The sequence below is a fragment of the Siphateles boraxobius genome, unplaced genomic scaffold (assembly GCF_051911475.1).
Source record: "Siphateles boraxobius isolate OS27281-9 unplaced genomic scaffold, OSU_SipBor_1 22, whole genome shotgun sequence".
Classification (NCBI taxonomy): Eukaryota; Metazoa; Chordata; class Actinopteri; order Cypriniformes; family Leuciscidae; genus Siphateles; species Siphateles boraxobius.
In genome coordinates, this window is record NW_027508833.1 from 26,412,521 (window position 1) to 26,429,618 (window position 17,098).

The window sequence follows — 17,098 nt, forward strand, 5'->3', positions numbered from 1 at the left end:
TTTGTAAAATCAAAGCGTTTATTTTTAAATCAGATTTTTGTAAGACATTTGAAACATTATGGTGGCATCATAGCTGCTAGTTTCTAAAAGAGAAGACCTCTAATAACCAAAGTGCTATTATAGTTACATTTAAATGGCTTCACTCGTTGTAAGAATTGTACATCAAAAATGTTGCTTAGGTGAAAACATATTATATTAAACAAAATCAACCACTGGACCATGCCAGGTCCCTCCCGCAGTTTGATTGACATGTAACAGGGAAGCAGAACCACACCCCATCATGACCTAGTTTCCTTATAAAGTCTTTCAGATCTCATTGCCATAGCCAAGTTCAGCACACTTAAGGATATTTCACACCATACACACCACAAGCTAAAAAGACTTGAGCTCTATTAGAGGAAAACAAAACAAACAAACAAACAAAAAGTAATATCTAAAGAAAAATTCTATGTTATTAAAACCGATGCAGAACACTGCAACACATTGACTCTCTGGTCTAAAATATATCACACAATTTCAAAATTGGAAAAGATTTCTTGTAATACTTTAAATTATAATGACCATCCAGTGTGTGTCATTTGTAATACATAAGCTATTAAATCTACATGTAATAAAGGTCTAAAGACTTCCCATACATGTAAGGGTGACTCAGATGAAAAAGTTAAATATTCACCTAACCTGAAACAAATTGCCAAAATGTTACTTCAAAACCTCAGCAATCAAAATGAAAAGAAAAAAATGAAGACATTCCTATCATGATTACAAACAGCCTTAAGACAAAGAGAGACCTCTACATTGTACAGCCAATACACATGATACAGTGATAGTTGAACAGAGATGCTGATAACTAGCATATACATTCTGAACACCTCATACTTGCAGCGCTCAGGCTAATATCAGCAGACACTCTCTTCCATACAAATGATAACGGACACTACACTGAACTCCTAAGGAAGCAATCTGGTTAGAGCTTTTCACACTTAACCGTTTCTACACAATGGACACCTCCTGTAGGGTGACATTTTGGAATATAAAAGTCGAGACATGTTAGAGTTGTATGTGTACACAAGAAAAGGTCTTTTCTTATTTGTCTTTTTAAATACAGTGTTTTGCAAACTTAGAAAAAAGGTTCTTAAAATAAGGTGAACTGCATGCATCAAAATATTAGTCCTCTGTATGACTTCACAGAATTTGATAAATTCCCATTTTGGGAATAGTTGAAATTCGCAGAGGATTTTAAGGAAATGTCCCCTGAAAACCGAACCAACTTTTCTCATATACAAACATACCTGCTATAATAATTAATTATACAAGAGCATGTGAAGTTTCACTGTCTTTAAAATGTCGAAAGCACTTATAAAGTGTATGTTTGCGGTGCTCTCGCCAAAACCTAACTACTAAATTTTATTTTATTTTTACATAATGTGATTTATGTACAGAAAAGTCAACCACATAATTTATTTTGTTTTATAAATTAAAAAAAAAAATTAAAACACAGGGATCCTCCTGATGTCATGGGTCCACGGTAATGTGTAAGGCGAATGTAAGGTGTGGTTCAACAGCATCTATTGTTGTTTCCCCCCTAAAACACGAAAAAGAGCTTTTGTGCCATCTTTGGTCACAGGGAAATTTGTGTCAGCGTACGGTTTGAAGTTTATGGGGTATTTTGAATATACCCCTTCACTTATGCATCTGATATTCATGGCACACAAAACAGCTTCTGATTTCCTGATGGTCCAGGTCAGCATAGGTATTAACCAGCAAGAAAAATCTGTAATCTCGTAGGTCCCCCAGAAACAGGAAGTAGAATTTTACAGGACCCAACAGAGAGAGGAAGTAGAATTCGCCATGACCCATCTCAGGAAGTAGAATTGATCAAGACCACCTTGGAACAGGAAGTGTGTCAGCAGTGTGATGCATGCTCATGCGCAAGCGAATAGGCCAAAGTTCTGTCTATTTGAAGACCATGCTATTCAGAGTGGAAGCCATAGACGGTTTTTCAGGCCAAATGCCCCTTTTCATCTTCTGTGACCCGGCCGCTCAGGAAGCAGATCAAACGTATACCTGCAAGCCTTGAGAGACACAAAACAGACCATAAAAGAATAAAAGTAATTGTTATCTAAAAATTGGACCTCTAATTGTAATGTAACAGTTATATGGGGAATGATTTGACATACAGACCCATTCAAAAGTTTAGGGTCACTAACATTTTTCATGTTTTAGAAAAGAAGTCTCATGCTCACCAAGGCTATACTTGTTTCATAAAAACTTGTTAAAACAGTAATATTGTGAAATATTATTTGAGTCAATAACTGTTTTCTATTTTAATATATTTTAAAATGTAATTTATTCCTGTGAAGCAAAGCTGAATTTTCAGCAGCTACACGCCAGTCATCAGTGTCACATGATTCTTCAGAAAAAATTACCTTACAGACCCCAAACCTTTGAACAGTAGTACCAGGGGCAGACTTAACCAATGAGCAAGGTAAGCGGTGCTTAGGGCCCCAGGGAATCATCTCATCTGATTTTGCAAAACATATTTGGCAAACGCTCAATTGCATGTTTGCGCTCTGATGAGCGTCAAGTTTCTATTTACAATGTGTTTTTGCAGAGTTGTGCAATGTAGCCAATCCCAGACATATCTGTTGATTTCTGAACGCAATGACAAATGAGAGGTGTTTAAGTTAGTCAGAATCCACTCACCACTCAAAACGTCAGTTTTTGTTCAGTGCTGAGTTCTAAACGCTCTTGAATCCTCTCATTATAGTAAACAAAGTATTAGCATTAGGTAAATAAAGAGATTCAGAATGGAGTGTAGAGAGCTTAATTGATTATAACGGAACTTAGTGCGATTGCGATGAACTGAAATGAGTGACAGACATTTAGTGATTCTAAGGGGTGGGCTCTTGGCATGCTTTCTTAGCTATATAAAAACAAACTTATTAAATGTTTAGTTTCAAATTATTAAAGTGTGTTAGTAATTAAGATGATTTATTTTACAATTAAAGAAAATAATAATATATTGTGTTGGGTATAGCCTACTATACACTATTTGTGCAGGTAGCAATCTGATGGTCTCACAACAGAGATACTCACCTCAGAGAAAAAAGTATGCTTTTGAGGTTATAGGTGTTTCGTGCCATGATTTAATTTGTCTTGATTTCTCAAAATGTGCTTTTCCTGTGTGTGCGGCCGCGAACAGCTGCGCACTTGCATGAATGTACACAGGAGTGCAGCGACTAAATATAATAGATTACATTTTCGGTTTAATTTTCACCAAAAACCTACCATATGCCTTTAGAACACTTGGAATTCAGAGTTGCATGGGATTATTGTTTGGATACATTTTATTTTTAAGATTGTAGAAGGCCACATTCACTGATATTAAATGGACAAGTGCAAGTATGATTTTTTGTGTGTAATTTATTCGTTTGTAATTCAATAAACAAGGTAATATTGCTTTAGAACAACTTCAGGTTGACTAATTAATTGCTGAATTTTCACAATCCCAAAGACAAGTTATGAAGGTGTAAATAAACTCCAAACTCTGAGACAGCAAATAAGGGTTACAAAGTAAAATTACACATACTAGCTGGTGTGTTGGGGCCCCAGACCTGAATTTGCTTAGGGCCCCACATCACTAAGTCCATCCCTGAGTAGTACATGAGGCACAGAGAATAATTAATAATATAAATAAAAACAATAAACATAGCTATTTGAAGCGCTGTACCTGTCTATAGTGAAGTCACATCTAAGAATGATGTTTTCTCTCTGAACGCTTTTCTTCCTTCTTCCTCGCCTTGGAAACGTCTCCCTGTTTACACATAAACAGAGAGAACAATCTGTATCAAAGAGATGGATAATTACTTCAACAAATCTTTTAGGAATAAATTATAGTTCAGAATCAATACAATCACCCTGAAAATAGCCAGACACCATCATTTAATAACAGTCTATCAGTAACAATTAACAGGAAGTTAATATTAAATAGATCAGTTCAGTTCATTTTATTTGTTCCTGTAGGAAAGGCATAGTGTAAAGAGCTGGAAGGAAGGCAAAAAAAAGGTTAAAAGGGAAGGAAAAGAATGCAAAGACAAGTTAAAGGTTAGAAGAGATAAGGCTGAAGAAACATTTTCATCAGTTTCGGTATGAACAGAAAAAAAAATAATGTCCTTAAAAAATAAATAAATAAATTCTCAATAAACCACAATAAACCCACATACAAATTCACAGCAATACTTTTGGTTAATTCTGGTCTCCAGTCTGTGTGGATATACTGAGGATTTCTGGTATCCAAAACTGTCTACTAAGCCAGCATCATACCAATAACCTCATGTGCATTCATTATTGTTTTATTATTACAGCACATACACAACTATTCAAAAGTTTTGGGTTAGTAAGGTTTTTTTTTCTCTTTGAAAGAAATGCATTTTTAATACTGTTATTCTGCAAGGATTCATTAAATTGAACAAAAGTGACAGTAAAGACATTTATAATGTTACAAAAAAAATCTAATAAATGCTATTCTTTTGAACTTACTATTCATCAAAGAATCCTGAAAAAATGTATCACGCTTTCCACAAAAATATTATGCATTGAAATAATTTCAACATTGATAATAACAATAATAATAAATTATTTTTATTAAAAGTTTCTTGAGCATCAAATCAGCATATTAGAATGATTTCTAAAGGATCATGTGACACTGAAGACTGGAGTAATGATGCTGAAAATTCAGCTTTGCATCACAAGAATAAATTATATTTTAGTATATATTCAAATTATAATAATATTTCACAATATTAGAATTTTTACTGTAAATTCAACCTTGGTGAGCATAAGAGACTTCTCAAAAACATTTTAAAAAACCTTACTGACCCCACACTTTCGAAGTGTATGAAATGCTTCTCGAGTACAGTTTTCTTCACTGTGTTAATGAATTTCCTATTTCATGAAATGGGGCATATAGTCAAAAAGAAAGTACACCCTCTTTGAATTTTTGGTTTTACGTATCACGACAATAAAAAAAAATCATTTGGTCGTTAGCTGGTCTTAAAAACAGGTCAATACAACCTAAACAATTTGAGATAAAATGGAGAAGCCAAGATTAGTGTGTGGAAAAACTAATACACCCTAAGATTTAATAGCTTGTAGAGCCACCTTTAGCAGCAATAACTTGAAGAAATCTGTATGACTTTTTCAGTCTCTCATTATTGTGGAGAATTTTGGCCCACTCTTCTTTACAACATTGCTTCAATTCATGGAGGTGGGCATTTGTTTGTTTGAATCGGGTTGAGGACTGGACTTTGACTGGGCCAGTGCAACACCTTGATTCTTTTCTTTTTCAGACATTCTGTTTTAGATTTGCTGGTGTTCTTGGGATCATTGTCCTGTTGCATGGCCTAATTTCGGACAAGCTTTAGCTGTCGGACAGATACTAGATTCAGACTCTAGAATACTTTGGTATACAGAGGAGTTCATGTTCGACTCAAAGACTGCAAGGTGCCCAGGTCCTGTGGGTGCAAAAAAAGCCCAAATCATCACCCCTCCACCACCGTGCTTGACAGTTGGCATGAGGCGTTTGTGCTGATATGCTGGTTTTCACCAAATGTGATGCTGTGCATTATGGCCAAGCATCATTTTGGTCTCATCTGTACAAAGGACATTGTTCCAGAAGTCTTGTGGTTTGTTCAGATGCAACTTTGCAAACCTAAGCTACGTAGTCATGTTCTTTCCAGAGAGAAGTGGCTTTCTCCTGGCAACCCTTCCAAACATGCCATACTTGTCCCGTATTTTTCTAATTGTACTGATTTCTGATTTTTCTAACTTTAACATTTAACATGTAAACTGAGACCTGTAGAGTCTGAGATTTAACTCTTGGTTTTTTTTTTGCAGTTTCTGTAAACATTTTACGGTCTGACCTTGGGGTGAATTTGCCAGGACGTCCACTCCTGGGAAGATTGACAACGTTCTTGAATGTTCTCCACTTGTTAATAATCTTCCTCGCTGTAGAATGATGGACTTCAAATTGTCTGGAAATGGCTTTATAACCCTTACCAGATTGATGGCAGCAACAATTGCTTCTCTAAGATCATTGCTGATGTCTTTCCTCCCTGGCATTGTGTTAACACACACCTGAATGCTCTAGACAAGATGCTAATTATGTCCTGATACGTAAAAACAGAAAAGTGGGTGTACTTTCTTTTTCACATGACTGTATCTCTTTTAAAAAACAGACAGTATTGTTAACTTACATCAAAGATTTGAACCATGATATTAGAGAGTGGGACATTATCATGCTAGTGAGCATTTTATTGGCTAAAAAATAGGATACATTTTCTCAAAAGAGATTTTAAATGTATCATAATGTCAAAATGCAAGTATCCGGAAAGATAAAAACTCCACACAGACTGTGCAAACCTCAGCATGTGCAGCGAGGTGGGTGTGGATGTCAGGGACCAGGGGGGCATGGCTCTTCCTCAGGGTGTCAGGCTCTCCCTGTGACCCCATGCCACTCCCCAAGTCCTGGTTTTCAGGAGTGGGAGTGTTCACACGGCAAATTACCTTTCGAATGACCTATGGATGGGTATTAAAGGTCAGAGGTCATCATGAATACTTGGCATGGAAAAATAAAAGAATGAGGAAAAACAGCAAAGGATCGGTTAAGGTTATAGAGAAGTGAGCTGCAAGAAAAATTTATTATGTATGTCTTTTAGTATTTAATCTTTGTCTCACTGCCTCTAAATCAGCTCTGAAGAGGTAAAGCTAAAAAACTACAAGCAACCTAAGGGAGTAAATTATGCCGCCAAATTAGAAATGGATAAGAAAGTAGGAGAAAAAAACCACCAAAGGGAACAATGGAGATACTTTTCTGGTGATGATGTTTCCATCTTCATCAATAAACTGTTCCTCTGAAACTGACTCGCCAGGAATGTTCCGTGCCTCCTCTCCCTAAATCAAGACAGCGCTTAGTTCAATATGTAGACACATATCCAGGACACCTTCAAAAGCGACACACCACACCTACAAGTATGTTTCCACACACCCAGAGCCATGTGAACCTGCAAGCAAAGCTGGAACTTTAAATATGAGCCAACAAACCTTCATGCCAACCAAAATCACACAAAGCATGAACAGAAACACACTCTTGTATGCTCATATATCACGTGTCGTGTATATATCACACAAGCAAAAAGAAGATAAAATGTCGAAAAAGATGTGAACCCAAACCAAGCACCTGTAAGCACAAAGAAAAAGCAAACGACACACAGCAAGAATCAAGTGATGTAAAAATAAACATGCAATCAAAAATCAGATCACACTGAGTTTCTGAGTTTCTAAGTGGACGAATCAAATTCACACCACCACCTACACCGAAATCAGACTCTAACCAAAATCGAATCTTAACCTGACCGTCCTGCAGTTTAGCAGGTGGATACCTTAAGAATAAGACGTCTACGAAACACTTTGGTGGTGACGGTACGCTCTTCATCCAGCCCAGTCTCTGTTGATGAGCGCTGCTAATGGATGCATATAAAATACATCTTAATATGTGCTATATTTGTGTGTTTTCAGTTCTCTCATTTAATTAGTCTAAATTGTCATTAGTGTATTCTTTTTTCTGGAGCAAATACATGTATTAGGATGTGAAGGATTTCACACTTTCATTTAACATGAATTTGTATCTCATTCCACTACAACAAAGTTAAGAGAGTCAGTTCATAACAGTTATTTCACAACTGAGGCAAAGGGAGCAGCAGAGACTTAAACTGGCTGTAGCAGCATTATCTAATCAGCTATTATATGATTATCTCACCTGGACTTTGTGCTCAGCGATCAAAGCTCCTTCTTGCTTGCCCGCCCCTGTCTTCACAGCACTGGCTGTTTCCTGAGACACTGAGCTGCGGGGCATGGCATTGGAGTGCTCACCATTTTGTCGAGGTTTGCCTGAATCACCTCTGGATGATGATGTCATAGAGTCGCTGGAGTTCTCCTGACTGCAAGAGGGTTGAAATATAAAAATGTAGCAAGTTAGGAACAAATAACTTGAAATGATACTGGGTAAGAATGAATTAAAAACAAAACCAGAGTTTCCACTGCGTCATCCATCAAGATGGACTGACAAGTTCGCTACACGAGACTATAACAGACGTTGGGACAGAATTCTTGTAATGCACAGAGAAAAGCAATTACACAACATTTTATGATGTAAAGGCGCTCTTTGATTTTTAACTGTTATAACTAGTGTGCTCACTCACAGAATCAAGACACAACATTTTACACAACATATTTCTCGTTATGAATTATGATAACGCTTAGTTCATTACTCCGTGGGGTTGGATTGCTTTCTCACCTCAACCGAACCACCCCAAAATTAATTTTCAACCGGGCCGAGACACCTCGTTCAGGCGATCTCGGAGCGATTGTTTTGGTGGAGATCTGAGCGCAATTGCTTCAAATATGCTTAAACAAACCGAAATAAGGGAGAAAACACACCAGGTTCTGAAACGAAAATCTTCAAACAACAAGCCAGGTGTGGAAACACCCTTAGTCTCAATCGATGGTATTTTTGGAAAAGTTACGGTATGATTTTCTAGTACTTCAAACACACTCAAAAGATCAAGTTTCAAATCTGATTTCTTAAGATATAATCCCTTTAAATATGGGTTTCTGTGAGCATAATAGTAACTGAGTAAAGTGAAGTACCTGTTGTCCTGTCTGTCCATGTAGTCTGACCCATGGCTCCGCCCTGAAGTGGGCGGCTCCGCATTAATGTTCGATGTCTCAGTGAGCCAGCCTGTGGAGAGCGAGCACATCTCAGACTCAATTTGTTCAACACCTTTCACTACCTCTCTCACTTTCTCAGTCATCTCCTCATTCACTTCCCTCTCCCTCTCTCTGAAGTGGCCTCCTGACACCTCCAATCGCTCCTGTCTCTTCTCGGCTTCCTCCTCCTCCTCCTCTCCTCCTGAGCCAGATTCCCTCAGGACCTCTGCCCAGGGTCGCAAAGGGGACGAAACATGATCTTTGACCTCTTCCAGGGTCACTCTCTCCTGTCCCTTCATGTTAACATTTGGTTCTTCTAATGGTGATGGTAATAATGGTGATGAGGGACTCTTACACTCTTCTTTTCCCTTGTATGTTAGGTCAGTCTGTTCCACCATAGGGGACGATTTCTGTTGGAAGTGAAAAGACTCTTTTTTCTCATTTCCTTCTCTCTGTTCCCTTTGTTGAGATTCCTGGTTCCCCTTTATATTGTGGTCCTGTTCGATCAGAGAGGGTTGGTCTGTTTTTGGGACAGACTGAAGTGGTACAGAGCAAATCAAGGGGTTTAGAGGAGGTACATCATGGTCTAGTGGAGAAAACTCAGGGATAATATGTGAGTCAGGGTCACATGTGACAGCTGCGTGTTGTATTGTGCATTTGGGGTTGTCGGGAGGGAGCTGAGAGTGTGTATGAGGATCAGGGGAGAGTATGTGTGTGTAAATTTCTGCAGATATTTCAGAGAGAGTGTGAGGCTGGTTTACAGGTTTGGACAGGGACAGGTCACAGGGTCTGAATGGGGTGATCCTGACAGACTCGTCCTCATTATCCTGCACTAGCCCCCAGGAGGGGCAATAAGGGGGAGGATCAAAGGGCAGATCTAAGATTGCTTCGAGGTCATCAGAACTAGAGGGGCAGATAGGGGGTCTGGTGGGGTAGGGGTTGGTAGTTGACTGCAGTTGAGCCAGGATGTTGTGGAAACCTGGGTGAGATGATACACAGATGGATGGACATGACAGGACACAATTACGATCACACACACACACACACACACACACGCTTAGAGGAGAAGTAAACCATTTCCTGATTATTTCCTCAACCTCATGTTGTTTTGAAACTGTATTCGGTTCACTTTTTTTTTTTTAAGAATCTTTGTAGAAATGTTCTTTTTTCACACGATGATGGATTGAAACAACATGAGGAGGAGTACATTTTTGGTGAACTATTAATTTAAATGTAGACAGACAACCACCTAAGCCCAATGCAAGTTTTAGACAGAATTTCCCAGAGCTTCAGCAGACACAGAGGCCAACAAACACACAGTTAATACACAAGGACAATGAAACAGATTCAGATTTCCAAAAACAGAGGGCTTGTGATTGCATATACACTACCATTCAAAAGTCTCTGACTAAAAGTCTGACACTAAATACTGGAGTAATGATGCGGAAAATATACCTTTGCCATCACATGAATAAATTACATTTTAAAATATATTCAAATAGAAAACAGTTATTTTAAATTCTAATATTTCACAATATTACAGTTTTACTGTATTTTTGACCAAATACATGGAGCCTTGGTGAGCATAAGAGACTTTTGAACGGTATGTACGTGTATATGTACGTGTGATCTCCCCATAGTAAAAGAGCTGTGTGTGTTCATGTTTAACTTTGACTTAAAGGGATAGTTCACCCAAAAATGAAAATTCTGTCAGTAAGACCTTCGTTCATCTTCGGAACAAGAATTAAGATATTTTTGATTAAATCTGAGAGCTGTCTCATTCCTCCATAGGCTTCTAAGGGATTGAAACTTGTTCCCTGAAAATGTATGAAAGACATCGTTAAAATAGTCTAAGTGACTACAGTGGCTCAATCTTAAGTTTATCAAACGGCGAGAATACTTGTGCGCAAAAAAATAAATAATGACTTTATTTCAACTATTCATTTCCTTCTCTGTGGGACTCGAGTCAGTTCACTAGTGTAATAGCGTAGTGCGTCTGTGTTGTACGTCACACGCATCACACACATGACCAGCGTCGGCCAATAGTGAGCCTACGTGTGACGTAGCAATACGCAATCACACTAAGTGAACTGACTAGAGGCCCACAGAGAAGGAAATTAATAGCTGAAATAAAGTCGTTATATTTGGGGGGTTTTGCGCACAAAAAGTATTCATGTCGCTTGATAAACTTAAGATTGAGCCACTGTAGTCACTTGTACTATTTTAATGATGTCTTTAATAACTTTTCGGGGAACAAGTTTCAATCCCTTAGAAGCCTATGGAGGAGTGATCCAGCTCTCAGATTTAATCAAAAATATCTTAATTCTTGTTCCGAAGATGAACGAAGGTCTTACGGGGTTGGAACAACATGAGGGTGAGTAATTACTGACAGAATTTTCATTTTTGGGTGAACTATCCCTTTAAAAAAAGTACAGCATTAGAGTTAACATTATAGTCTAGAATAATAAAAATTGGGTGTTACTTGTGTTAGTTGGACACCATTACATATGCTGCATAACTGCAAAGAAGCACAGTCTTAATTTCATAAGCCAAGTTTCCATCCAGTTTTTTGCGCTATCGAAAAAAGTGAATATGCGTTAAAAAAAAGTTAGCCAAATTTGCAGTCTCCAATCTGTTTCCAATAAAATGGTGTGCGTAATGATGTCATCCCTAAAAATAACTGCCCAGTGCTGTTTCCACGTATATCGCAAATTATATTGTCTTTCGCATCCCAAATATTTGTAAAATGTAGAAAGTAATGAGACAACTGATATTCGTCAGTTTACTACTTACCATTTTCACAAACAATAGGCCATTATTATTATTAGGAAACTATTATTACTACTATTATTAGGAAATAGCTTATCAGAAGACAACGGTGAAGTAGTCAGGAGTTCATGTAACTTCCTTTGTGTGTCAAACCATTGGGTTTAGACACATGGCAGCTCATTTGTCCTGTATGCAAAGTTTTAGGGTCCATAAAAAAGATTGGTACAGTGAAATGTTCAGTATTCGCATTAGTCATGTAGGACAGCTTCAGACCATACAATTAAAACAGACTTACGATTTTATAAAAAAATGTATTTAGTCAGATACAGAAGTAATGTTATTTGTGTATTTTATCTTTCTTTTTGTCAGCACTGGAAACTCCAACAGCCTTCTTTCATTTGACAGACGTCCCATTTTTATTTTTGACAAGCTGCATAGATTTTCAAGATGCAATAGCCTATTTTCCTCATCCATTTGAAACAAAATTTTATTATGTTATTAAATTGTAGGCTATATATATTATAGCTATATTATATGTTAGACTGGAAAAACTGGAAGGACTTTAAGAGAGGGCCACTCTCTGAGAAAACAAAGGAAATTAACATTTGAACTCCCCCTCATGCACTATTGAGACGAAGGTCTCACCTCCCTCATCCTAATCTGCATTTCTCTCCCCCATTCTTCATCCTGGCAGAGATCATCCAAACTCACACAAGAATCTAAATGGTTTAATGTGAATGATTATCATCGAGTTGTATACATGCTTGGTATTATTTGAAATATCTCGGTGCGACTGGTACAAATGTCTCATTCCCAAAGAAGTAAACCAAAAGGTAATAAAGTTCTTAGGAAGTTTAGAAATATCTTCCACACTGGAGGGTGTGTCTTTGAGTTAACACCTTCTGACCATTTGACTGAATGCTAATTTTCCACTGCTAGCAAATGGTGACTTGCAGGTAAATTTCCACTGTGGATGATGTTTAGATTTTAAATGAGGTCTGGGTATATAATGAAATGCAGCGAGAGCTCGGGGCCTTTTCTGTATCTGAGATCGGCCCGTGAGGCTGAGAGTTACAAGCCTCACGCATTTCTTGTCGGGTAAACTTTTTCCTCTTTGTTCTAGAGCATTTGATGTTTTGCATTGATTATCTTTGAATTGATCATGAAATTGCAATGATACACTTACCTGACATATTAAATTGTGATATTTGATTATTCTAATTGACTTTGACATTATTTTCATTCAAGAGTTTAAAAGAATAGTAAAACATTCGCTCACATTTAATGAAGCACAGATATCATTAAAGCCTTTTCATTTATGGAGTCAGATGAAATAACGAGTAAATACATATGACAAAATGTATTTAATTTAACCAAAAATACTTTGCCGCGAGAAAAGAAAGTAACACACAGAGACCTTCACTGCTAATTCGAATACCGCCATTGGATCGAGTTAGACGGCCTTATATATATATTTATATATATATAATCTTTTTTTTTTTTAACAAGTGTCACTTCATTTTGTACTTCACTATATAGACTATTTAACTACTATTAAATTATTTTTAATTTATATAACTACTTGATCATCAAGCAATATTCAGAAACAGGTGCAGTTGTATTATTTTTCTAGACTGTTATATTTAAAATGTGAGAAACAACTGTCTATTTTGAAATTATACACTACAATTAGCTATCACATAGAGGTGGGGGGGAAATCGATTCACATATTAATCGTGATTCTATCCACTACCAAATTTTTTTAAATGTTTGTTAATATCGTGATGTTGCCGGAACAAAGGTGGTGGGAGTCAACTGCGAGAGCAGTGCATCACCTGGATAGTTTAGAGTGTGCACAGGCTTGCAACAGGGGACGCATTATAAATTAAGCTTACTTGACAACAACAATTCCTATCTTAACAAATAGAAAATAGCCTTAAATTATGTATAGTTACCTGCACACATCAAGCTTTTCTTGCGATCTTACAGACTCTTACGTGTACAGGTACTTTTTACATACTAGAAACACGTTCAACATGTACACAAGCGTTTGTCGTGGTAACAAACAATATCTGCTTGTAAAAAGCGAATGAACATATTCTGTATCTGAGGTTAAATCACTAAATACTGACAATGCCACAGCACGCATTATACTTTCTAACTCCAAATGATCGGCCACTGATCGGAACCAGCTGACAATCATTTCCTTGGATTCGATACATCTATAAACTTGACGCTCAAATAAACAGATCAATTTCAATGATGGAAAACATGCGTGCGTGCTCATGCCGTGAGAGGTGAATATGAAAGGCTGAACGATGGCAGCGATGTCTGAGTTTCCTCCAGGCTAGAGTAAGATAATACGCGCTTACAAGGTGTGTATAATTTAAACTACTTTATTGAATAACTCCTGACCAATCCCCACTAACAGTAGATGCTGTTCATTTAGCAAACTACAGCTCTGCTATTCTCTTTTAAACTTCTGCCATTTCCATCAGCTATATAGGTAACCCTTTTGAAGCGCTAAATCATTTTCGCAAAGAAAAAAACTTGGATGGAAACCTGGCTTTAGTCATAGTCAAGCTGTGTGTTGCAACTCAATATGAGGAGGACTCAAAATCTGGCTATACAAAAATGAGGATAATTATGTCTCTTCAGATGAAGAGCTCAAAAGTAGAGGAGTTGGGACAGAGCGATGGAGTTGTGAGGGGCGGTCCTGGGGGCACGCAGGGGCAGTGACAGCACGCACAAGGGGGTAATGGCGTGTGCGGTGGGGAGAAGGAGGCAAGACACAGGCAACGGGATGCACAGGGAGAGAAAGAGGGGAGAGGGGAATGGCAGGGTGAGGGAGAGAGACAAATTCTACGAGCGGAAATGGGAGATGAGCAAGAGAAGGAGAGAGAGAAGGAAGACTTGAGAGGAGCACATGGAAAGATAGAACTGGATGATGAGTCTTGGGCCACATCAGGATACAGTTGTATGTGTTGTGTGATGGAGCATTGGGAGTATGGGGCGACAGAAAAAAAGAAATAAAAAAAGAACATAAGTTAGAAAGACATGACAAAGACTGTGAATGAGAACGGGGGGTCTGGGAGGGGGGGAAATGAGGGACTGTACTGGAGGAGAGGAGAGGACATGTCATTTTGTAGCCGACAGAGGGGGGCATAGGAGATTGTCAGGAGGAGACGACTACGGAGAGAAGGATGATCTCCTTCTTTCTCTTCTTTTTCCCCTCTCTCTTTTTATCCCTTGCTCCAGGGCAGGGGAGGAGAGGAGAGAAGGATAGATGGAGGAGGAAGCAGATCGACAGCTTGAGAGGTAGAGGACAGCTGAGTCTTTTAGCTGAGGCATGCGCTGTGGTCCAATATGTAAAAAACAGCTGGTATATAACACTCATACAAACTAATATAGAAACAGCTTCATCATAATACAGCTGATAACAACATGCATTTGGTTTAGAAGTAACTCTTTCCTGTCCTTTCAATAAAAGAATTAATGTCATGGATGAGAACAGTTTGTTTTTATGTTCCACTGGCAATATTCTCTAGGGCATTCATTAAAACTGTAAGAAAAGTGTGTACATGTGTAACAGGAAAATACTGTTTCGAACGGCCCTTTCCTACACTTCTTGAGGCAAAGCATCATGCTGTGATTGCTTCACGCTACATGACCATATACATGCATGTTCAAACCAGGTCCATGCATATGGTGTTGGGAGGAAGGGAAAGGGGTAATAGAAATGAAGAGTCTCTGAATACAGAAAGTCTTTAAAATAAGAGAATAGTAAGTGATTCAACACACTATGTGTGTGATTGGGGCCTTTAAAAAGATGCTTGTGATCTGATCGTATATAAATGTGCCAAAGGCAATGTCTGAATGTAGACTTCAAGTACAAGATTAGAATGACAACTATTTGTAAAAAAAAAAAAACAACTATTTGTGTTCCATCTGTGATTAACACTTTGGCAAACTGCACAGGGAGGTTGTGGAGGAAAAAACACAGGTGACAATAATAAAGGAATGGTTTGGGGGGGGGGGGGGGGGGGTGGGTCGGGTGGGGGGTGGTTGGGGTCAGCTAGATGGGGCTAAACTTTACCATCCGCCTTTTCCTGGCACACAGCGCTATCATCTGCAAAACTTCTGGTGCCTGAAATGTTACCATAGTCAAATATGGGCCCTTCCAGCAGAGTCACAATATCCATCCGGTTCACTTTAGTCAGGACCGCCGTCAGTGCATCCGCTAAGAAAAAAATTTAAGTAACTTAATTTTATATGGTTAAGAAAGATAGTATAGTAACTTCACAGTATAAGAAAGCAAGCAAAAAAAAAAAAAAAAAAAAAACAAGCCAGGAGAGATGGATAGAAAATGATTCTCACTTGTGGCGTTTTTCCCATCCCGACTGACCCACTTCTTAAGGAGCATAAAACTCTGGGCTGTGAGAGAGTTTGGGTTCTCTGTGCGAATGTGGTTTATCTCATCTACAGAAAAATTCATCTCTCGAGCCAGCTCTATAGAATAGTAAAACACATCATATTATAGCTAGCAACATATAACTAGCATCATCTCTGCACAGACTGCAAGGAAGATAGATGTAAAGACAAATTAGTAATAAAATAAAAAATGCTAAAACTTTTTTAGCCCTCCAACATTTGCTGTGCTCTGAGTTTGTTGAAGAATTCCTGTTTCTGACCTTTAAGTAAACACTTGAAAATGTAATCAGAATCAGATATTTATGAATATACAGCGAAGTAGTATGTTGTCAGATGTGAAGAATTATGGATGTAATTTAATTTCAATGAAAAATCTGAATTTAAAAAAATCCAGGACTGCGCTGCAATACCACGCACAGGCACAAGAGGGCACTACAGCAGTGCATTGTTGAGGATTGTTTTCCTTTGATTATTAGTTATCAAATTATCAATTATTAACTTATTAATTCCTTCTTAAATACTTCAAGTTTCAAAAGGACAATAATAAATAATTAGCACAATGTTAAGTGGAATGTAAACTCAGTCATAATTTGTCAGTCATAGTGAGCCTCACCTGTCCAGCTCAGACCCAGGTGATCAGCCACAATGGCCATGCGAAGGTCTGTTCTCTCACAGGGACTCTGCGGACCTGTCATGACATACAGAACATTACAAACATGTTACTTATTCACTTCAAATGAAAAATCCAGATGAAGTCCTTCTTTTCTGGCCAAAACAAGGAAAAAATTAACAAAACTATTTTTCTGCAACAGAGGCCATGTACAGGAGCGGAAAAACTCAGACGTTTTTGGAATAGTACTGTGTTTGGCTAGAAAAGAAAGGACAGACAGATGGTGAACTACAATGTTCCAGCTACACAGTTGGTGCTCTGATTGTATATGTAAAACCAATTTTCTACAGAATCTATGCAGGCAATAACTATGAGTTTATACAATGGTATAAAAAACAACAACAACATATTAACAAAAAATTGATTTTGTTGAGATGAGGCATGCAGACAACATAGTATTGTACATTTTATCTAACAAAGTTCACAAACACTGAAGCAGATATAAATTCCTCAACAACGTTC

The 17,098-nt window shown here is 37.9% G+C and overlaps 1 protein-coding gene across 36 annotated transcripts in view; it reads right to left on the reverse strand.

The window, feature by feature from the left end:
• The window catches only part of ank3a (ankyrin 3a), a 132,542-nt gene continuing 115,444 nt past the window's right edge, over positions 1–17,098 (reverse strand). For 9 of the 36 annotated variants that reach the window (XM_077239332.1, XM_077239345.1, XM_077239343.1 and 6 more), the window contains 10 exons: positions 16,580–16,654; positions 15,913–16,044; positions 15,695–15,775; positions 8,707–8,797; positions 7,817–7,997; positions 7,440–7,520; positions 6,868–6,951; positions 6,421–6,576; positions 3,731–3,814; positions 1–2,072 (listed from right to left, as the gene is read on the reverse strand). In XM_077239332.1, the coding sequence (XP_077095447.1) occupies positions 3,752–3,814; positions 6,421–6,576; positions 6,868–6,951; positions 7,440–7,520; positions 7,817–7,997; positions 8,707–8,797; positions 15,695–15,775; positions 15,913–16,044; positions 16,580–16,654 (944 nt within the window). In that variant the 3' untranslated portion in view covers positions 1–2,072; positions 3,731–3,751. Of the gene's footprint in view, positions 2,073–3,730; positions 3,815–6,420; positions 6,577–6,867; positions 6,952–7,439; positions 7,521–7,816; positions 7,998–8,706; positions 9,746–15,631; positions 15,776–15,912; positions 16,045–16,579; positions 16,655–17,098 lie in introns of all 36 variants that reach the window. The other 27 variants (XM_077239359.1, XM_077239363.1, XM_077239361.1 and 24 more) reach the window with 9 other exon arrangements.